The 22,300-nt window shown below is 62.1% G+C and overlaps 1 protein-coding gene across 4 annotated transcripts in view; it reads right to left on the reverse strand.

Annotated features, from left to right (window-relative positions):
• TNS3 (tensin 3) overlaps nt 1-22,300 on the reverse strand; it is a 106,434-nt gene that overhangs the window by 79,258 nt on the left and 4,876 nt on the right. Inside the window, exons 1-2 of one of the 4 annotated variants that reach the window (XM_053926991.2) lie at nt 4,161-4,346; nt 1,328-1,439 (exon numbers count right to left, since the gene is read on the reverse strand). The exons of 1 other annotated variant lie outside the window; for it this stretch is intronic. Coding sequence is in view for 1 of the 3 variants with exons in the window: in XM_053926989.2 (XP_053782964.2) it covers nt 843-873 (31 nt within the window). In the remaining 2 variants the exon portion in view is untranslated. Of the gene's footprint in view, nt 1-842; nt 1,020-1,327; nt 1,440-4,160; nt 4,347-22,300 lie in introns of those variants that run through there. 2 more of the 4 variants (XM_053926990.2, XM_053926989.2) reach the window with 2 other exon arrangements.

Consider the following 22,300-nt stretch of genomic DNA (forward strand, 5'->3'; position numbering starts at 1 on the left):
CTGCCAGCCCCGGGGTCGCGTGCATGTCCAGCAGAGGCTCTTGCCTCACGCTCACCTTTGCACACGTGCACACTGGCCGATACACAACGTTCTGTGTTCACCCCTCCCAGCTCCTGTGTCCCCACGTAAGGCCGAGTTCTGCTGTGAGCCCTGCAGCCTGGAGGACACGCGTACACTGTCCCTGCCGGGCCCCAGGTCCACCCTTTGTGGCCGGGCAGAGGCATGCGCTTCCCTGAAGCTCATGGCTGATTCCTGCTGAGCGCGCTCGCTGGCAGAGGCCATGGGCCGGTCCAGGACGCCCATGGGTGACCTTTCTGAGCACAGGGTGACAATTCCCGGTGAGGGAGAGCCCCCGGGGAAAAGTAAGACGGTCCCACACTCTCCGAGAAGCAGGTGAAGGCCCCAAGGAGCATGGATTCCAGTACAGAGACATCTGGGAGTTCAGGTAGGGAGGGGACTTCTCCCAGGCCCCCAGGAGGCAGCAGCTGGGGGCTCTCAGGCCCTTTACCTCGGACAGAGGCCCCGAGAGGCCCTGGGGTCGCATTCTCGCCCCACGGGAGTCTGACAGTACTACTCACCCAACCCCCCCCCCAACAGCCGCCCGACCCGAAGCAGCCGCTGGCACGTCTGCTGGGGGTGCGCCAGGATTTGCGAGGCCGTCCCAACACCACAGACCCTGCAGATGTCCTAGGTGGGAAATCCCAAACCCACCAGTAAGATGCCACACAACAGCCCCAAGTGTCCTCTACGACCCGTCCCCCAACCCTCCTCTGCTCCGTGACGCAGACCCACGCCCCCCAGCCTCGATTCCGGGGTTCAGGGAGACGAGGCGTCCTTCTCACCTGTCCGTCTCACCCATACGTCAATGTGCATAAAAATGTGCAGAAACCAGCGAGTCCCAAGGACCACCTGGTGCCTAGCGAGGCTGGTGGCTCTGCCCAGTGACGGGAAAAGGGCTGGCAAAGGCTGACGGGGCCGTAACTCACTGAACCCTGACACTGAAGGGCAGAAGCATCTCATCTGTAAACTTTGGTAAAAGACCAGAAGGTGAAGATGAGTCAGCTGAGCTACTGAGACCACAGCTCGGCGGGAGGACAAGTCCTGCTGTCCCACCCCACCCCCGCCCCCGCGGGGAGATTTCCTCCTGAGCACCAGTCTGGGTAAACACGGTCCGGGGGGCCGGGGGAGGGTGGGGGGCGAGCAGGCTAAGAAGGGGAATTCCGGGGTTTAACTTTTGGAAACCCCCAAAAGGTTTTCATTTTTGTTTTGTGTTTGTTGCTCGTCCTGCTTTGGTTGAATCGGCAAGAGAATAAAAACACGGACTCACCTCGGCACGAAAGCCCTTGCCTGTCAATGATTTGTCTGCAGACCCCACAGACTTTGGCCTTTTTGAAGGCCTTGCTCTTAAAACTGTGCAGACTCACCGCCGACTCTTCTGGCTGAAAAGGCAAAGGAAGAAATGGTCAGCTCCTCAAGGCCTCGCTCATGTGCTTTTCCTTCCCCCTGTCAGGGGACAATAAATCTAGCAGACTTGTGAAGGGGCTGGAACTGGAGCTGTCCCAGGCAAAGAGGGAACGAGGGGTCTACCAATGCGGGGGTCCCCAAGGGGCCTCGGACGCCCTGCCAGCAGCCGGGACGCCGGGGCCCCTGGCGACAGTGCACACGCGCCCAGCTTGCAGACCCCGTGTAAGATGTGTGAGCAGCCGTGCCCGAACCAACATTGCTCATGGGATCGTGTTTTAGCTTCCAGACCAGAGGCTCACAACCACCCACTCCCACGACAAAGTAATCCGCGTGCGCTCCCAGAGTCATCACGCTTCTTCTCCTGGAAAAAACAGTGAACAAACAGCACAGTTCTGTGCAGACACAGCTAAGTCACTGACTTCCCCGCCCCCAGCTGCTTGGAGCTGACGGCTCTCCAGAGAAGGAGAGGCAGTCCCGAGGCCAGCGGGGTCAGATACGGGCTTCCTCCTCCAGCCTGGGATGACATCAAATCCGTCACTGGGAGAAAATGAGTCTCACCACCCACTGAATTCGTGCGTATAGACTCAGGGCCACAGCTGTGAGCTGATCTTAGACAAATTCAATTTGCTTTGGAGTCCGAATGCCAATCACTGTCCCCATTTCCTGACGCGGGACAGTGTGTTCCACCAGTAACGGGCATCCACGTGGATTCTCTGAGGCCATCACTCACCACCAGAACAATTGTAGTTTCCTGGGAAGGGGAACGGCTAGCAAGAGCTTAGTGAACACACCGAACTCACAGGGAGAACGGGACAGACTCACAGATGGAGAGCACAGTGACAGCTAGCGGGGCAGCAGAGAGGTTGGGGGGAGAATAAGGAGAATTTTTTTGGTTATTTCTAAAAATATATAAATATAAAAAAAGAACACGAAACAAATAGTGCAACTACTTTGGAAAACTGTTCAGCAATTTCTCGTAAATAGTTTTAAATCTACCCCAACCCCCTGACTCAACAATTCCACTCCTCCAGACACCAGAAAAAATACATGCAAATGTCCCCGAAAGACTTGCGGGAGAGTGGCCACAGCCACCTGACGTGGAAGGGCTCCTAACAGAAAGTAACCCACACACCCGTCCCGAGAAGCCTGGGCAAAGCCCCCACGGCACGTGCATGCAATGGACACTGCTCCGACATACACATGGATACACGCCGATACACGTGGATACACACGGATACATGCCGGTAGATGCAGATACACGTCGGTACACGCCGGTACACACCAGTACACATGGCACCACGGGCGAGCGCCAGACGCGGCATGGTGCTGCGTGAAAGAAGCCAGACACGTCAGCAGAGGGAACGGTGCTATTTCTAGGATGTTCACCAGCAGGCAAACCATTCTATCCAGTTCCTCTGGGGCAGAAAAAATGAGGTGAGCGTGACGACTGCCCCAGATCCCTGCATGGAGAGCATGTCCAGGACGCAGGGCGGGCAGCAGGAGCCAGCACCGGCCTGGGCCGAGGAGGAGCGCAAAGTGCCGGCAGAACGGGACAGCGAGGACTCAGCAGACAGAGCGTCGGGCAACGAGCGCCGAACTGAGGACGGAAGGTCTCCGTGAAGTCCCTCTGGAGCACGCCGCCGAGGACTGACAAGCACACACATGTGCGTCTGTGCATGTGTGTGCACACACGTGTGTGAGCGGGCCACACCGAGCTCAGAGCCCTGCAGAGCAGGCAGCAGTGCCGGTTCCCACAGCCAGACCCGAGGTTTCATGCAGCGTTGCCTGGACGGAAGGACCCTGCCCTAACTGAGGGGGAGAGCGACCTCCAGCCTGCAATCAGTAAGCAAAGCATCAGACCACCTCCGAGTGACTGAGCCGCGTTCTAGCACAGAGCAAGAGCACCCGCAGGAATTTAAAAACGCGCAGTGCGCAGCGAGGTAAAACACCCCGAGCCTGGTGTCCCATCAAGAATTGCCAGGCCTGCAAATCAGCAGGCAAACACCGCCCAGGATGAGGCCCAGTGGGTAGAAAACGACCCCCGAGCTGGCAGAAGGAGCAGAGGGGATGTTAAAGGGGCGTTATAATTGTATTCCGAACGCTCAAAAGGCAAACAGGGACCTCGACGGCACAAAACCATCCGAATCAGACATCAGTGGAAAATGTGTAACTGTCGGCGGCGACAGTACCCGGGTGGGGCTGCTGGCAGACCGGACCCTGCCGAAGACAGACGGGCGGCCTTGAGCACATCACGGCAGACACTTCCTAACGTAAGGCGCAGAAAGGGGAGGCAGCCGAACAGACAGACAGGCTCGGTGGGACAACTGTAAGAGGCCTCACACGTGCCAAATTAGAGTCTTGGAAAAAGTAGGGGCGGGGGAACAACATCTGCAGAAAAAGTGGCTGAAACTTTTCCAAACCATCAACCCACAGATCCAAGAAACTCGACAAATCCCAAGACCAGAAACGTAACAACTACACCAAGACACAAACAATTAAAGTGCTCAAAACCAGCGACAAGGAGAAAAACCATGAAATTACCCAGCGAGAGCGAAAGAGACACATTGCATCCATGAACAAACCGTCAGCAAAACAGCAGGTTGCTCCACTAAAAACGAAAAAAGCAAAAAGCAGTGAGAAGCCAGCGGATTGGTATCAAGTACTAAGAGAATCTCTGCCAATCTGGAATTACGTACCCAGCAAAAACGTCTTCCAAAAACGAAAATGAAGTCAGAGATTCTTAACACACTCGAAAGCTTCAGCCACTGCAGCCTTCCTGCCCGCACCGGCCACACCTGTCCCCCGGCCGCGGTTCCAGCTCTCCGCTGGCCCGCCACCCCCAGGGCCTTCCTGAGCACGAGCTCCTCGTGTCCCGTCACTAAACTGGCATCTCCCGGTGTCTTGGTGGACCTTGTTCCGGGCAAATGAGGGAAGGCGTCCAGCACCAGCCACGAGAAGCTTCAGCCACCGGCAGCACAGCTGTGCCCACAGAGGCACCCTCCCCTCCTGCCGACTCGCAGAGCCAGGGTGAGGGACCAGATGACAAAGCGGGTTCCAGCTGTGGACACTGGCAGCCTGTGGGAATCACCGGAGCGGAGATTTTAGAACAGCCCCACCTACGCCGCACCCCAGACAAACGAAAATAGACTCGGTGGGGTGGGGGTGGGGGTGGGGGCAGAAAGGAACTTTTTCAAAGCTCAGCCCCCTACCCCGGGAGTCTAACGGGCAGCCGGGACCGAGCACCACCACCGGGCAGCGGACTGTAAAAGCAAAAAGGTCTCTCCTACAGACACGCTGCGGGAGTCTTTCCACACGTTTCTGGTTTCTGCAGGAGCACGCACGCTGAGCAGGCCAGGCGCCTGTGCCCTCCTGAGCCGTAACCGTGGTCCTCGCCCCCCACCCCAGTGGGGTGGTCACATGCAAGACCAAGGCCACACGGCCCAGGGATGAGGGGTGTGGCCGCACACAGGAGGGGCTCTGGCATCTGGCAGATGCAGCCCCTGTCTGTCCTGACCCCCTGGCAGGCACACACGCCCCTCAGAGCCGGTCACTGGGGTACAGGCTGCCTCTCCGGTCTGCACTGCCACCTCCCAGGACAGCAGGTCCTTGTGCCTCTGTCCTCTGAGGCTCCGCCCGGCGCCTGCGGACAGGGAGCTGTGGGCCTCAATTAATATTTGTTGACCGAATGAATCGGCCACAGTCTGTGGGCCAAGGCAGGACACTGTGACCTTTTGTTCCTCACGAACACTTCCCTTCCCCACGGGGAGAAAGAGGCTGTGTTCCCCCTGCCGGCGGGCCCCAGCTGGGAGGCGAGGGAGGAAGCTGCGGGCTGCTGTGGGGGCCGGACCGCTTCGGGGGCTGGGTGCCCAGGAGCCACCGCGGACAGCCTCGCAGCATCTGCTCCCGGCTTCCGCACAGAGCGTCTCCGCGGGGAGAGGAGCGGACCGGATTAGACCGCCTTTGTTCTCACCTGAGATCTGCTTTCATTTCTCCGCAGAGGTGGCGCCCATAAGCGAGGGGGAGGGGAGGCTGCCTCAGCGGAGCCTTTGGCAGGCCCCGTTCAGGAATCTAAATGGCATTTAATTGTTCGGAGCAGACAGCTTCGGGGGAGAGAGCTAGTCTGCTGGGGCCGCAAGGACTCCCTGGGGGGTGTGCAGCGAGGAGTGCTGGTCTCCACTGTGAGTTTGTTTTTTTTTTTTTAAAGAAAAATCTCTGCCAATTTGAGCAGGGAAGTGCTCGATGTGAGTGCAGAACAGGCCCCCGCTGCTGTGCAGACACGGCACCAAGGACCCCCGCGCTGCCGCCTCCCCACCGACCCGTCACCCTGCAAAGGCTGTGTCACACAACCCGGGCTGTGTCCCCCTCTCAGGAAGGAGGACCGGGCGTGCGTTCAGGTACCTGGGAGACCGGCAGGAGCATTCCAGGGGGGCAGACACTGAGCAAAATACAGACCAGCTTGACTCTGAAGATCAAGGCCCCCAAACCGTCCCACAAGGGCAGAGCGGACCCCAAACCTGTGGGGTGGTCCTGCCTGTGGATGTGTCCACTCCTGGCGGCCACAGGACCCAGAGCATAGGGACATGCTTTGTCCCCAGCTTCCGGGCAACAGCACCTGGCTGTTAACCTGAAAACCAGAACGCAGCGAGGAAGAGCAGCTGGCACCCTGACGCCCCTCACCCCTCAGAACCTCACAGAGGTTCCCTGGAAAATGGACGTGGGAGAGGCCTAAGTACTGGACTCAAAGAAAGGGCTGCGGAACCTGGTGGGGAGCCCCTCCCGCCTCTGTTGGGTTTAAGTTAAGCCTGGGAGGGTGTTGTCTGGGGGGAGGCGGTTTGTCCCAGGGGCCAGGAGACTGAGTGTGCCCGGTGAGCCTGCACTCCTGCGACAAGCCTGCACACCGCAGCATCTGCACAGGGCCCGGCGCCTTTCCTTCGCTGAGACCCGGCTGCCAGGGGCGCCCGCGGAGTGGCCAGAGCCCCCCTTCCTCGCCGAGCCTGGAGCCCGGGGCGGCGTGTTCAAGAGGCAGCTGGGTTAGAAAGTTAGCCCTGTCAGCCGCTCACCAGGGCGCCCGCCGCCCACCAGGCGAGCCCCCCCTTCTCTCCACGTGCCCCCCCGTGCACACACACGCGCGGGCACACACAAGGACACACTGGCACACGCACAGACTTGCACAAGAGCGCACAGCCAAGGGTTTGAGCGCACCGGGGACACGCGCACCAGTCCGAAAGAGCTCCTCTGAGCGCCAGGAGACCGCCCCCCGCCCCCGCAATCCCCACTCCAAGCGCCCCGCGCCCACTCACTTGGCGCCGCTGCCGGCGCGCTCGGGCCCCGCGCGCGCATCCTCCAGGAGGCCCCCGGGTCAGGGCGCGCAGCCGCATGGTCACTCCCGGCGCCTGCGGAGAGCCCAGCCGGGCCAGGCAAGGGGCGGCAGGGGGCGGCGACTTTCCGGCGGTGGTGCCTGGTAGGGGTGCCTCCTGCGTCGCTGCGTCTGGGAGTCCCAGGAAAAGTTCGACGCCTGTAGGCCCGAAGGGACGCGTCTGCTACCTCCAGTTCACTCCACACTCAGGAGTCAGATGCAGGGAACAAAAGCCAGGCAGCGAGGAAGCACACGGCCCCCCCAGCGAACCTCCATCTGACACGAATTAGCCCTCCCTCCCCCACCCCGGACCGCAGCTCCTGAGAAGAGGCTGAGGCTTCTCAGCCAAACCCAGGGCGAGTGGTGCGGAAACGCCCCAGGGCAGGGTGGGGGCGACCCTGCTCGGACGGTGTTTCCCAGAGCCCTCGGCTAGGGTGCAGCCTGAGCAGGACTCCGGACGCTCCCAGCACGCAGACCCAGGGGCTGAGGATCTGCTCGCGGGGGCCCTTTGGCCTTGAGGATTTTAAATCTCGGGTGTGTCCAGTCACCCCGCACGGGTGGTGGCCGGCACCACTGGTGAGCGACTCTGCCCGCCCCGGCGGGCTCACAGAGAAAGAAGGAAAACCCTCAGGTGGGCAGGCTCTCCTTTCCAACTTGCCCCTGTGCCTCAGGGAGCTGCCTCACTAGGAGCAGTGAGGACCAGGGGCCTCCAGGAAGCTCAACGCAAGGGACTAGGGGGGTGGGGACCCCCAGCTCCCTTCCCATCTTCACCATCCCCAGTGCCACCCAGCTTCCCAAAAATCACGTCCTGTTTCCAGTCCCATTCCTCTCCAGGTGGGCAATTTTAGGGGGCAATTTAAAGCCTGGAGTTTGGGAGGCGAAGGGGACCAGAGTGAGGGGCAGGCAGTCACTCGATGAAGCCAAGCCCCTGGAAAGCGGAAGGGTCACTGCGTGAAGGACAGCCACAGAGAGGGCAGGGTCCACAGAGAGCACAGGTCTGTCCACTGCCTTCAGACCCCACGGGACGGAGCTGTCACAGGCTGTCGTCACCGGCGCCATCGAGAGCTGAGCTGTCCACTGGGAGAAGCTCTGGCACTGGTGGGGGAGGGGAGGAAGGAAAGCTGACCGCATGGTGGACGTGTCAGCTGAGGCCACCTCTTGGCTTCTGTGTCCCACAGTGGCCCTCATGGCCCAACCTGCCTCAGCGCTGGCTGTGGGCAGCTCTAGCGACCTGCGATGCCCCTCCACTCAGGCCTGCGCCCTCCGACTAGACCTCAGATCTGCCACTCTGCTCGCAACTGCCCAGGTCTTAGCTCCGCGGCACAGTCTGGGTGGGCTAGACAGGCCTTTATGGTTAACACATGTGCGGATTCCAGCCGTGGACTTGGCGGCGTTAACCTCTCAGGGTCTGGCACGGAACACCCGTCTCTCCGTTTCCGCCGTGGGACAGCGAAGCTGCTGGGGGCCTCCAACCACAGCGCGAGGGGAGTGCCCGCCGCCCCGTAGACACCGGTCCCTTCTGGTGTCCTCCCCGGTCGTTCGCTGGTTTGCTAGACGTGTCCGTCACCCTCCACTTCTTCCAGTGTGTTCAGACTGCAGTTCCCACCAACGCCTCTCAGTCCTGTCTCTGCAGACACAGCCCCACCCCCAGACTGCGGGAGTCCCCGGACTGGAGTGGCATTCCTGTCTGACCCCCCAGTGTCGCACGCAGCAGCGCAGACAGGCCAGTGGGGGGCGCCCAGTGCAAACACCCTTCCAGGAGTCAGCTGGGTCCCGCAGACGGCAGGTGGCCCCAACATGGCGAAGGCCTTGAGACCCTGGACCGGGTGGGGCCGGCCCAGGCCTGCCAGACGGGAGCCCACCTGGTTGCCTCCGCTTATTTAGAAGGCGCACCATTCAGAAAAGCCCCCACTTACCAATGGTAGGACCCATGCATGGGACGCGCCTCCCAGATGGGGACACCAGACAGGGTGTCACACCAGCAGGGGAGAATTAGCCATCGGGACGTGGTCTTGGGGCCAAAGCCCAGCCTGCAAAGTGAGTTTCCCCAAATGCGAAACTGGGAACTCTGCCTGACCCCGCGTTGCCAGCCCCTTCCCCTTCCCCGCCCCCACACCGGCACCCACCCCACCAGCTCTGCTCACCCCTCCGGCTCCCCGCCCCCCGCTCTGTGCTGTGCCCTGCAGACTGCTGGCCCAGCCTGCACTGAGGTTCAGACCCGCACTCCCCCCCACCGACCTCATCCCCGCCCGGCCCTGGAGCGTGGTCCTCTGCCTCCTGCCTCCCATCTGCGAGTCCTGACCCTTGTCTGGGGTTTTCCACACGGGAAACAGCGGGGGCCACACACGCTGGGCAGCAAATGCTCTGCTCTCGTCCCACACCGCCGGACGCTGGCTACTCGCAGCCTGTCTCCGGTCACCCCTGAAGTTTGGGGGCTGCTCAGTCTCGGGGCCCCTGGAGGAACCAGGGCAGCTATGAAGCCGGCTCCTTCAGGCGCAAGCAGCCCGCCACCCCGCCCCCGCTGCAAGGGGCTGCCCGCCCGGCCTGCGCCTCCCAAGGGCGAGCCCTCCATGCTTCTCTCTGGCCCCACATCTACCTCTGGCTTCTGGGTCCCCAGCACTAACGCGAGACTCTCCTGGCAGGGGACGGACTTCAGGGTGCCGGGGCCCAGACTGAGGACAAGCTCTGGCCTCAGGCCTTGGGCTTCGTCACCTGTCTGGGGCTGGGAACCCAGGGCTCTGGGGACGGCAGCCCCGAAATGCGGCTGACTCTAACACCCATCAAGGGCCAGTGACAGATGACACTGGATTACAAACCGGCGAATCAAGTCGGCATCCGAGAGCCCACGAGTGCCACTGGTAGGAATTAACGAGCCCAGGGAGGAACGGGGAGGGACAGGGAGGGCCCGGGAGGAGGCTCGGAGGGAACTGGATGGGGGGTTCAGCTCCCACCAGTCCTGGGAACTCAGAAAGCCACATCTGCCATCTGTCACTGCCACTCCGGAGGAGCTCTGCACAGTCTCAAGTCACCTCCCTATTTCCTCCAGAAGGAGAAAGAGCATGTCTGTGTCTGCGGCACAGGAGGCTGGCCAGGCTGCCGTCACCAGGGGCGGGACTGACCTTGGCCTTGGGCGGGACACATGCACAGCGGCAGCACAACTCTGTAGCTGGTGCTCCTGCAAGGGCACAGCCTGACCCCTGCGGTGAGCAGGCATCACCAGACCCCACGCGGGGCCTGGGCGCTGAGCTCCCCCAGCCCCTGCACTGGCTCGGTCCGGTCCCTCCAAGCTCCCAGCCCGGTGTCTGCAGGGAAGCCACCACATGCTGAGGGCAAATGCCTCCCGTCTGTACCTCCCAGCCCCCGAAGCACGGACATCTGCCACGGGCCACTGGCATGCACCACGGCTCCGTGCCCAGGAGTGCCAGGGAGTCTCCGAGAGCCACCGTGAGAAAGCCCCGAAGACGGAAAAGACCCCTCAGCTGAAGGAGTTCCTGCCGATCCACACAGATCTCTGCATGGGCCTCCTTCCTGGCCCCGTCTATGGTGGGGACACGGGCGTGCTGGTCGCGCCCCTGGCCTTGTTCAGGCGCAGGCCTCGGGCACAGGCTCCCTCACCCTCCCTGCCACCGCAGGCTCCGGCTCCACGCCACGCCTGGGAGCACGGGCCACGGGTCAGCAATTCCTGCTGGGACCACCAAACCTGAGGGGAAAGCAAGGCCCCAGGGGCCTGGAAGGCAGGTGAGCCAGGGAGCTGTCAGGGCCCTCGGGGGAGTGCAGGCACGTCCCCTGACCCAGGACGTCCTTGGGGACAAGGGGCCACTGCGTGGGACGTGTTATGCACTAAAGGAGCTGTGTGTTCCGTGCCAGCCCCTCGGGGACGCCACAGGCCCAGGTCAGACCCCTCCCAGAGGGCGCAGGACAGAAGGCCACGCCCCCACTCCTCGTCCTTCACATTTCTCTGCTTCTCACAAAGGTCGTGCAGGTGCCCAGCGAACCTGACAAGGATGCAGGAGTCCCGTGGCCTCAGAGGAGGTCACCTGGTCCAGCCAATTTAACCAAAATGGCTTGGATGTTGGCCACAGAACTCTGGGCAACTCCCGGGGGGCCTGCAGCCCCACCCACATCACGTGGCTTCACAGAAGGAACACGGTGGTGACTTCAGACGGGCTCAGCACCCCGGTTTTTGCTCAGGATGCAGCATCTGTTCTCATTTCCCATCTTCATTTCCTTCCCCCACCTTCAAAATACAGGAAAAAGGCTTTCTCTGCTAAGTCAGCTTCCAGTGAGTGTTTTCCCCCTTCCCTGATCCAAAACAGCAACTGTTTCATTCAAGGACTCCCAGAGCAGAGCAAAAAAAGGCGAAATGAAAGGGCACCCCCTGTTCAGCGACGCCCCTCCCATCCCAGCCAGGGACCCGCCCCACTTTCCTCCTGGGTCTCCCCGTCTCCCGCCAGCCCACGTCCAAAGGAAGAAGGAGCCGGTGGACCCGGAGCTGCCTCCCTGTGGGCAGCACGCAGGGGTGAGGCCTGCCGGTGTGCCCACCAAGGCCTCACCCTCCAAGAGGAGAAAGCAAGTCGCCCCCCTGACACCTTCATGTCACCCTCAGAGGCTGGCCTGAGGTCGCAGAGCTGACCACCAGCGCCCGCTTGCCCACTGCCCCTTACAGTCCCGGCCCGAGCAGGCTGCACCAGCCAGCCCCGCCCTGCCCCGTCCTAGTTACCCTCAGCACTGAGCCCCCCACTCAGTCTTAGGACGTGGGGGTCACAGATGTCCAGGGCTTGGCCAAGCGTCTCTGCACCACCGTTGGCTCCACGCACACACACACGCGCGCGCACACGTGTGCACACACAACGGGAATCGGTTAGTTCCTCCACAGAACTGCAAGGCCCGCCACGTGGGGCGGATTCTGCTGCTCCCAGCACCGGGGACCCCGCGGCCCGTCCACGGGCGGCGGCTGCTCTCTGGCCTCTCAAACTCTTCCCGACAGATGTCCAGCCGAACGACTTCACAGGGACTTTTGCTGAACTCGAAGGAGAACCAGCAGGCTGGGCAAGGCCTGTGGGGGGCAGGGTGTCCTCCACACCCTCACCCAGGAATCCCGGCTCCGGCACGCTTTCCTGCTTCTCACAGACCAGCGGGGGCTCCGGGGCCACAGCGGAGTGGGTCCCGGGGAAGTGGTCGGGGCACAGTGAGGACACAGGGTCCCTGTCCTCCCCCCACTGGCCTTGTGCTAGAGGCTCCTGGCCCAAGGCCCCACATCTGCCCCGGCTCTGCCAGGGCCTGGCTTAGACGGTGACGGGGACAAAGGGAGACACGTGAGGCTGGCCGAGTGCCCTGAGTCACCCAGCCTTTCTCCGGAACCTCCGATTAACCCCAGCCTGTCGCTGCCCCCAGCCACTCCCAGGCGGAGAAGGTTCCACCATTCCCAGCTTGGAGCAGACACGACGTGAAGGCTGCGCCAGCTCCGGAACTCGGGTGGGACGTGGCCCTTGGGGTCCCGCCTGGCACCAACCATTCTCAGCCCGACCCTGGAACCTCTCCCCAGCCTCCCTGTGGGCCTGTGGTGGGCAGCCGGCTCAAGGAGCACTGCCGGGTAGGACATGTGGGGACAGAGCGCGTGGCCTGGGGTGTCACCCGGGCACCGGGGCCATTCTGCCACCCGCTGAGTGTCTGCAGGTCCCCTGTCCCGGGGCTGACAAGTCAGCACCACCCCCTCCCCCCCGCCGCCCCTACCCAGAGTGCTGGTGAGATTCCTGCAGATCACACACAGGGGCTGTCCCGTGACGTCACCGACACTCCCGCTATGGGGGGCCCCTCCCTGGACACGGAACAGAACCGCGCAGACGCTGAGGCAGTTGGGTGTCCCCTCAATGAGCAAGTTTTAGCTCCTTGTTCCTGACGCCTTTCACTGCCGCCCCTGTGAGTCCACGTTTTCATTCTCCGGCAGACACCACCCGGATGTTCGAAACCTTTCACAGTTTATAGTTTAAAGAAAATAAAGTGTTTTTTATCGTGAGACACATATTTTATCCGAGTCACGATACTTAGACATTTCTTTTTGTCGTGAAGCTACCAGCTTTTAAAACCGACCGACCCTATCTCACGTTTACAGACAAGGCACGTACAGAAAGTCCCGAGGGTCGAAGTTTCCGTTCACCCTGTCACTCCGCTCCCGAATCGGGACCGAGAGGAAGCCACAAAGTGCCCTGACGAGGGGAGCGTGGGCTCGGCTCCCACTGGCACAAGCGCCCCCGAGGCGCTTTAATGAAGCCGTTGGAGTTAATGCCACCGAGAAACAAAACACAACGTCGCAACCGAACGCAGCAGAACCGCCGGAACCTCTGCCGACTAGAGGGGACGGGGCCGGTGGCGGATGTCAGCCCGACGGGCGGCCCTTCGCAAGGCGCCCAGACGTCGTGTGGCACGCCTGAGGCGGAGGGAGCTACGTCCGTGATGCCTTAAGTAAAGTAAACGTAAAAACAAAGGGAAGGTCAGGGCGGCGTCCCGACCACTCGGTCTGCGCGAGGCCAAGGCCTCCCCCAGCCCCAGGGGGCGGGGGTCCCGGCGCTGTTTTCTGGGCGTCCCCAGTGACTGCCTCGGACACCGAGATGAAGGTCAAACGAAGGCAGGGAAGGTGAGGAGGCCACAGACGTTCTGGTTCGGGTAAAACAAGTTAAAGTTGGTGAGTGTGAAAGTGTACATCCCTCTCACCACCCCCCGGATGAGTTTTAAGTCGTCCCTGCCCCAGCACGGGGGCCTCTCCGGTGCCGGTTGAGTCCCAGCCCCGCCACTGTCCCCGCAGGGCAGGTGGACAGATGGGCGACACAGCGGGGCCACTGCCCGTCACCGCCCTGTGCTCAGGGATCCACTCAGGCCGCACGTCCCCCAGGGCCAGACCTCGGTTTCCCTGCACTGAGGGTCTCCCGGGATGCATGTCGCTTCGGGAAGGAGGGCTATGAACCCACACAGATGCCGGGCACCGGAGACCACTCCCTGCGGTCATACCTGGGCTGGGCCCTGGGGCTCAGGCCTGGTATCGGGCTGCCCTTTGGTTCTTGATTAGCTGCTGGGCGGTGGTTCACGGCCGGTCCCTACGCCCATCCACTCAGTTTCAGTTCCCAGAGGACACAGCCTGAAGGGGGAGGTGCCTGGCTGACAAGGAGGGAAGGGCTGGGCCGGCGGAAACTGGGGCTCTAGGCTTGCGAACCTAAGGCGGGAGGGTGGGAGGCCAGCAGAGGGGTCGAGGGGCAGCAGCAGGAAGCTGGAGGCTGACCCCTTCTCTGACCTGGGAATTGTGGGAGAAGGACCGGTCTGGTGAGGAAACGGGCTGCTGGGGGCAGAGCCTCCAGGTTACCAGCCCCAGGGAGCACAGGGGAGACGGGCGGCCTGCTTTTGCTGAAACTGAGGTGGGGGAAAGGGCGAGCACTGGACACCCCTGCTCCCAGGGTCCTGGCCACCACCAGCGCAGGCCACAGGGGTCACCTACTTACTGTTCCCTCAGCAGGCCAGGCCCACACTGTGCACCTGCTGTGTAAAAGGTCAGCAAGACAAAGGTCAGGGACACCCAGCAAGGTCACAGCCAACAAGACAAAGTCCCTGTCCTCAAAGAACCTACGTTTTCCTGGGAGAACGAGCCAGGACGCAGAAGGGACAGGAGATGTGTGACCTGCTCCCAAAGAAAACAAAGCAACGAAATTGTGCCAGAGACAGGGGAGGTGGCAGGCAGGGCCATCTGAGGTTTCACAGCCAGCACTGCAGTGGGGACAGCGGGGCAGAGGACACTGAGCCAGGGGTGGGGACCGTCACTGCAGGTCATGCCCGGGGGGGAGGCAGTGGGGTCTCGAGGTGGGAGGGGACCGGCTGGTGGCCCCGGGAAGGACTTGGTCTGTGGCAGGGAGAGAAACAAAAGTGGAGGGAAGGTTTGAGCAAAGGAGCAATGAGGCTGCCCGGGGTGGGAGACTGGTGGGGGGGCGGGGAAGGACTTGGGCAGCCCTACAGGGCCCTTGGCCAGTCAGTGACCAGAACTGTTGCAGGAGACACCCCGGGAGGGACAGCCAACGAGTGGGGAGCACTCCGCCAAGCCCTGCACACTCCACAGTCCCAGGAAGGAGAGGTCCCAAGACCGGCGCAGCAGGAGGCTGGGCCACGCCTTCTTTGTGAACAGCAGGAGGGACAAAGTCCACCAACCAGGGGAAGGCGTAGAGACGGGCAAAGGGAGGGCGAAGGGAGGGCGGGTCCCCAGCACCCAGCCCAGGGACACGTCCCACAAACGTGAACGCAGGAGCGGAGCAGACCCGTGAATGGGACGTTATGTAACTGTTAATCCTCACGCCGCCCAGACGGTGTAGCAACAGAGAATGATGTCTGCTTTGGCATGTAAGGGGAAAACACAAACTATGTTGCAGTTATGAAAAGAGACTCAACAATGTTTCTTTGTGAGGAAGGCAGGCAGCAAGCCCTCCCACCCTCGCAGGGGGGCAGCTGCGCCTGGAGACCCTAAAAGTCAGCAGCACAGAGAAAGCAGCAGGGTGCTTCTGTGTTTGCAGACACCCCTGTCCCATCAGATTTTCTGATGCCCCACCCCCGTTCATTTTTTTCTTGCGTTTCCCCCTGAAGTGATTGTGGCTGCGAGACAGTTCGAGCCGGGCAGCAGGGACTTGACAAATCGAAGCACCACTTAAGGGTGCGCCCACGGTCCTCCCACCAAGCCAGGAAGCAGTCTGGAACTCAGCACCGACAGACGGAGCGCGAGAATCGGTTTGCCTGGGGACAGAGAAAATAGCGGCGGACGACAAAACCCCTGCTCTCTGCCCCCATCTAAGGAACCAGCAACATGTGTGTACACGATGAACACACACATGCCTGCACTGCTGTACACACGCGTGTCCCACAGACACGTGGGGCTTGTGCACATGTGCCCACATGCTCGCACATGTGTGCACGCAGCCAGCTGTGGTGTGTGCATGGAGACATGCGTGCACACGTGTGCACCGACAAGAGGGGGGGCAGGCAGGCAGGCGGGGTGTGTTCGGATCCTCCCAAACCCCAGTTCGCTCTTGTACGAAATAAACCCCACTGGCTGTACATCTGTAAATCACGGACTGTTTTTTTAAAGAGCAGTGGCACCTCGTAGAATACTCTGGAAACTCATCACCGTTCATTTTTGTACGTACCAACTGATCGCTCTGCCCGGCCCGGTGCGGCTCGGTGGGCTGGGCGTCGTCCCGCAAAGCGAAAGCCAGTTCGCTGCCAGGTCAGGGCACAGGCCTAGGGTGCAGGTTCAGTCCCCGGGTGGGGCCCACACGAGATGTTTCTCTCTCACGTCGATGCTCCTCTCCCTCTCTTCACCTCCCTTCCCCTCTCTCTAAAAGTAACAACTACAATCTCACACAGGACACTCCAGGGGCATTTGGAAACATCGGGAAACGTTCCCCTTGGAACCCTCACCGTGACTCCCAGTGGGGGGGCGCCACGAAAGGGTGGGCGACCCTCCAACACGGGGCTCTTCCACCCTGAGTGCTATGAAGCGTGCACTCGAGGACTAAGCAATCCTCCACGACTCAAAAGCAGGTATCATGGAATTTTCCAGAGAGCCGCCAAACAGAGGGATGCCGGGCTTCGGGAGACTGAGTGAAGGAGGGGCGAACCAGGCTGCAGGACTCTGCCCCGCCCGCCAGCCCGCCCTCCTGCCTGTGGTTCGGAGTCTCGGGACTGCTCCCACGTCCGTCACTGAGGCCCCCACAGGTGGGCTGGGCCCGGCCAGACCCTGTCCTGTCCCCTCCCCACCCCCAGCCAAGGCACATGCTTCCTGCAGGCCAGAGCGAGCAGGCTGCCAGCCTCAGAGCCCGTGTGGGCTCCTGGCGCGCACGAAAGCGTATGGGGTGTCAAGCCACAGCAAGCCCAGGGCGCGGGATCAAAGCGGCGGGGCCACCCCAGGTAATCCCCGCCAGGGACACTTCCTCCACTTCCTTCGTTCATGGTTCTCCCCTCTTTTCTTACCCAAAGGCAGAGGCGGAGCTCTGGCTGCTCCCCTGCTTTTGAGATGACCCGACGCTCTAAAGAGGGTCCCACGCTGCCACCCGAGATGCCCCCCAGAGGCCGCACGGGGCTCCTCTGGGCAGCCCTGGGGGGCGAAGCACCAGGGCTTGATGCCAGGAAGCGGGGTTCATGCCCGCCTGCCCCCGGCGGCTCCCCTTTTCTGTTTCCTAGCTGAGCAGCTGGACTGGGTCACTCCAGCACACTCAGCAGGCCTCCTGGGCTCAGGGACAGGGCGGGGGCTGCGCGGAGGTGCTGGCCTCGCTCGTGACCTGCCTCTGTGCCTCAGCGCCCAGGGACCCCAGTGTGGGATCACCGGCCAGACGCCTCCCAGAGCCCAAACACCCCGTGGGAGCCGGGGAAGGTGGAGGTGGCGGAGTACACGGACAGCTTCCCCGCGTGCGGGCGACGTCCCTCACGCGTCAAGGCCTGAGCTGCGTGTTTCCTCGAGTCAACCTGCAGAGGCGGGACTCACTCTCCGACTTTAATACTAGGGCTAATGCTCCCCGGGGACCGCCGAGGCACATCAGGACAAAGACCACTGTTGACCTCAAGGATGGCCTGGTCCTGGGGTCACGCCCCGAGCATGGAGACCAGAGGCAAAGACCCCAGGACACGCAGGCGTCCTGCCAGCCAAGGAGACCAGCCTTCCTGCTCTCCCCATCGCAGGCCTCCGCCAAGGTCAAGGGCATGACCCCTCACCCACCCTGATATCACTTCCCAGCCCCACCCTGGCTGTCTCTGTAGCCTGGACTCGGGACAGGCCTCCACCCCCAACCCAGCGCCTCAGGCCTGGGGCCTGGTTTGCTCAGATTCTAACAGGCTTCGGGCAATCAGGGAAATCTGAATACAATACAGCAAGTGGGCGTGACCAGCTGGCCGGCTTCCAGGTTAGACACCTCGGTTGTGCAAGCAAAGACTGTGACCTGCAGAGAGTGCTGCCCTGAGGTGTGCAGGGTGACCCCACACTGGCCCCTGATCCCCGAGGGTCCTGTCCCCTCTCCTCTGGGGGCTGCTGGGAAATTGCCACCATGAGTGACTTCTCAGATGGAAAGCAGCCCCGGCACCAGAAGGACAGGTCGGTCTTAGGTGCACACGGAGCTCCGGTCAGGGGCCCGTCCTGCGGCTCACGGCAGCGTCCCGATGGCCCTGCACGATGACCTTTATGCAGAGTCTGTGCTGGCCGACCTGGACACAGGTGGCTGTCCCACCGGCTAGCTGCACAACAGCCTCAAGTGTGCAAACACAGCAGAAACAACGGAGCCGCTCTCTGACCGCCGCAGACGCATCCCGGGTTCATGCGGCCCCGCCCCCGCCCCCCACCCTCACGTGGCACCTTCATCCTCAGAGACAAGCCTGAGGTTTGTGAACCCACCCCCCCCCCCCCGCCCACGCTCGGAGCTTGGCTGGAGCAGGATTCCATGGGGGCCAGGGCGGGTGACGGCAGTCCTGTCCTACCAGGCCGTCCCCAAGGCCACAGGCAGACACACGGGCTCACAGCAAGGCCGCGAGGAGCTGCTGTCCTTGGGCAAGGACAGGGACCAGCAGAGGAGAGGGACGGTGCTGGCCGGGCCTGTGGCCTCCAGCAAAACCACACGCTTGGGAACAGCGAGCCACAGGCACTGGGCACATCACGCGGCAGATGGAAACAGCTCCCAGACTCGGCCAGTTTGTACATGTGTCCAGCCGCAGAGAAAGAACTTGTGAGCACCATCCGGGCAGCGAGGGACCGAGGCGACGCATCCGCTGGACACCAGCACTTCACGGGAACAAACCCTCATTTACATGTGAGACAGGCGGCCACACAGCGCTCGTGGGCCTGCGTCCAGGCCGGACCCAGTTCTGGGCACGAGACAAAGGAAGGGCCCCGGGCCCTGGCACGGTGTGGGTTCCCAGCCCCCCGCCCCACCCCACATACACACACTCTGTCCAAGGAACGCTCTTCTGCCTCGAGAAGAGGAAAGTGGAGGCTTTGTACGGCGGCTTTCGCCAGGGCTCCTGCGTTCCCAGCAGCCTTTTGCCACCAACTTCAATCATGTGATAACTTGACACGTGGCTCTTTCCCAAGAACGAACCTCGGGCGGGGTTCTCGCGTCAGTCAGGGGCAACCAGGGCCCTCCTCTGACGCGAGACGCCAGCAACACGCCGTGGTGGCCCCGGGGAGGTCACCACACCCTGAGGACGCGGCCCGCACCTCGCTCTCTTCCAGGAAAGGCCCGCTCCAGCAGGTTGCCTCGGGCTGTGCACCAGTCTCCTGCCGTGGGGCAGAGGGGGAGGCTCCGAGGGGTGTCCTGCCTGGCCCAAGGTCACGCAGTTCCTTCCAAAGCAAGTATCAGGAACAGACAGGCGCAGCCTTGGTCCTTGTCCTTGGAAGAGCTCAGACGTGAGTGAGGGCAGAGGGGGCGCTGCGTGCCCCACCTGACCCCAGGCTGTGTCAGAGGAGGCAGGACAGGCTCCCTGGGCAGCAGGCGGGGTGGCGTGGGCCCAGGGTGCTTGGGGCCCCGCCCGGCCCCGGCCAGCTCCAGCCCCCAGCCCCCGGCCTGCCCCAGAGGCCCGTCTCAGGGACCTGTGTTCCTGTGACAGAAGGGACCCTCGGTCGTGGGCGGCCATCATTCAGCTGTGCGTGTGTCTCTGGCAGAACACAGAGCGATGTAAAAGTGCATGTCTCTTACACGTGACCTACATGCTGGATGATGCTGACTTATTCACTTTTTAAAAGACTTTATTTATTTATTGTGTATTTTTAGACAGGAGTAGGGAGGGAGAAAGAGGGAGAGAAACATCAATGTGTGGTTGCCTCTACGCCCCCTACTGGGGACCTGGCCCACAACCCAGGCCTGTGTCCTGACTGGGAATCGAACCGGCAACCCTTTGGTTCACAGGCCGAGGTGCTCAGTCCACTGAGCCACACCAGCCAGGGCAGGTGATTCTGATTTAAACGGAGGTGGGGAGGCATAAACCCACATGAACGCCTCCTGTTGCTGCCACTCTTCTTGCCCAAAGTTTTCGTCCCTGTAACCGGGTTGAAATTGCCACCTCACAGGGGGCGAGGACAAAAGTCTCCGAGGGGCCCGGGGGCAGCCAGGGCTGCTGTGGAAACCGGGGCGCACATGCTGCCGAAGCTTCTAGAAAATGAGGCTCAGGCGCCACCCGCGTCTCTCCATGGGGCCCCCACACTGGGAGCCCCTTCTTCAGGGCAGCCACCCCGGACTCCCCATGGGGAAGGGGGTCGGACCCCGAGTGCTGGGCCCCCCGCCGCTGCCCGCCGCCCTGTCTCTCCACAAGCTGGCAGGACCCAGCGCTCAGCCCTACCTCCTGCAGGAACGGGGGCACCCTGGCTTCTGCTGCAGCCAGGCCCACAGCCCCGTGCCCACCCCCCAGCTGGGTGTGCCTCCTTCCCAGCCTCAGCGTCTTCACGTTTTCACCCCAAACAGCAGAAATGAACACCTCCTAGCCCCACGGTGCTCCCTGGACCTGGTCCAGCGCTCCACCCATCCCCTGTGGGCTGCATTCTGGGCCACCCCTGGGAAGCCTGCCTGGTCCAGGGCGCCTGTGGCGGAGGACGGAGGACCTATGTGAGGATGGCCCTGCCTGCGCCCTCCACACCTGAGCGCTTCTGCAGAGGCCCAGGTGGGCGCGAGCCCTGGTCCAGTGCCTCCGGTCGGCGGGGGTGGGGAGGGCCGCTGGCTGGCGTTCCTGGCTGGCGACTGGGAGCACATTCTCACGGGTAAAAATTAACCAGTGGCCTCTGTGTGGGCCTTGGCCCCGCCCTCTGGGCCGCCCGGCCAGTGCTCTCCGTCTCCCTCCCAGGACAGGCCTTCCTCCCCACGTGGCCATGTCACCAGGGCCAAAGCAGAACACCGGGGTCCCTCCCCCCGAAAAGCGGCGGCAGGGCCCCGAGGAACAGCTCTCACAGATCACAGCCTCTGGCAGCGGCTCCCAGACTGAACCTTTTTACCCAAATTAAAACCAGTCTCCAGAAACAAAATCAGGCCCTTTTAATTGAAAATAAAACCAAGCAACCCCGAAGGCTGGCGCTCTCTTCTCTTTAAATGAAAGACATTCTTCCTGCTTTCTCGTTGCATCAGCCACTGAGTTTACACAATCCAAACAGCCAGGGGACACAGTCCCTCTTCCCTCTCGCAGGCCCCGCCCCGCCTGGTGCCAGAGACACGGGGTGGGCAGGACCAGGTCTGATGGCCACAGGCTTTCTCGGCTGCACTGGGCCACGCACACTGAGGGCCTTCGGGAAGTCTGTGTTCACTCCTAGGCACAAACCCAAAGGAACGCGAAGCAAGGACTCCAGCAGCCAACACACGGAAGCTGCCCAGGTACCCGCCAATGCCTGGCCGGACACACACCCGCAGTCTACGCACACGGTGGAACGGCACACGGCCCTGAAGAGGAAGGCGATCCTGACACCTGCTGCCACCTGGATGGGCCTTGGGGACACCGTGCTGAGTGACATAGCCAGACACAGAAGGACAGACGTTGTGAGCATCCACTTACACGAGGGACCTAAAATAGCCGAGTTCACAGAGACAGAGAGTGGATGGTGGGCACCAGGGGCTGGGCGGGAGGGAGCGAGTGTTTGGTGGGACAGAGGTCAGCGCTGCAGGGTGACGAGCTCGGTGGGGGGACACAGTGATGGCCGCACAGCAGTGGGAACGTGCTGGGTGCCGCTGCGCTTGAAAATGATTAACACAGCGCGTCCCTCACACGTGTTCCCGCATTCAAAGTCAGCGCTGTTTGACCTCGAGCAGCCTCCGAAGTCCCCACGAGGACGCGACCAGCCAGGCTCTTGCCCCACGATGACCATCAAGGGCTGCGCAGGCCTCGGTGACCGGGGGAACAATGGTCACCGTGCACCAACCGCACGTCCACACACCGGGCGCCGGGCTGCCGTCACCGGGGTGTGAGCGCAGCGGCTCACGGCGGGGAAATGCTCTTGCTGCCCCGCCTATGCAATGCTAACCTGCAGGACCTGAGTGACACATCTGACCTCAGCGTCGTCGACTGCAAAAGCACCCTGTGTGCCCGGCACACGGCAGCGGCACCGCTGCCTCCGTGTGAGGAGGTCGGGACACCTGGGCCACGTCCCGAGTGTTTCTCTGCTTTTTCTAAGACTACAGCAAACACGTGCCTCTCCATTGCAAATTGCTCCGCGGAAAATTCGTCGGAGAACAACTCGGAAGCAGAGACAGGCCCATTAGCTGTGACTCTCCTGCTGCCCCTGAGCCACGCAGGTGACGAAGGCCCCTCCTGCTCCCCCACAGCAGATGAAGTGGGGACACACCCGTCCCAGATCACGGCCCGGCCCACTGTCCCCGGGTCCTCCTCCTGCTGTCTCGCAGGCTTGCCTGTGGGGACCAGGCAGAGCGGAAGTGATGCTCCAGCAGGAGGCCCGGCTGCGGAGACGCAGCAGGACCCCAGCAAGCAGTGGCC

This window comes from Desmodus rotundus, chromosome 6 (assembly GCF_022682495.2).
Source record: "Desmodus rotundus isolate HL8 chromosome 6, HLdesRot8A.1, whole genome shotgun sequence".
Lineage (NCBI taxonomy): Eukaryota > Metazoa > Chordata > Mammalia > Chiroptera > Phyllostomidae > Desmodus > Desmodus rotundus.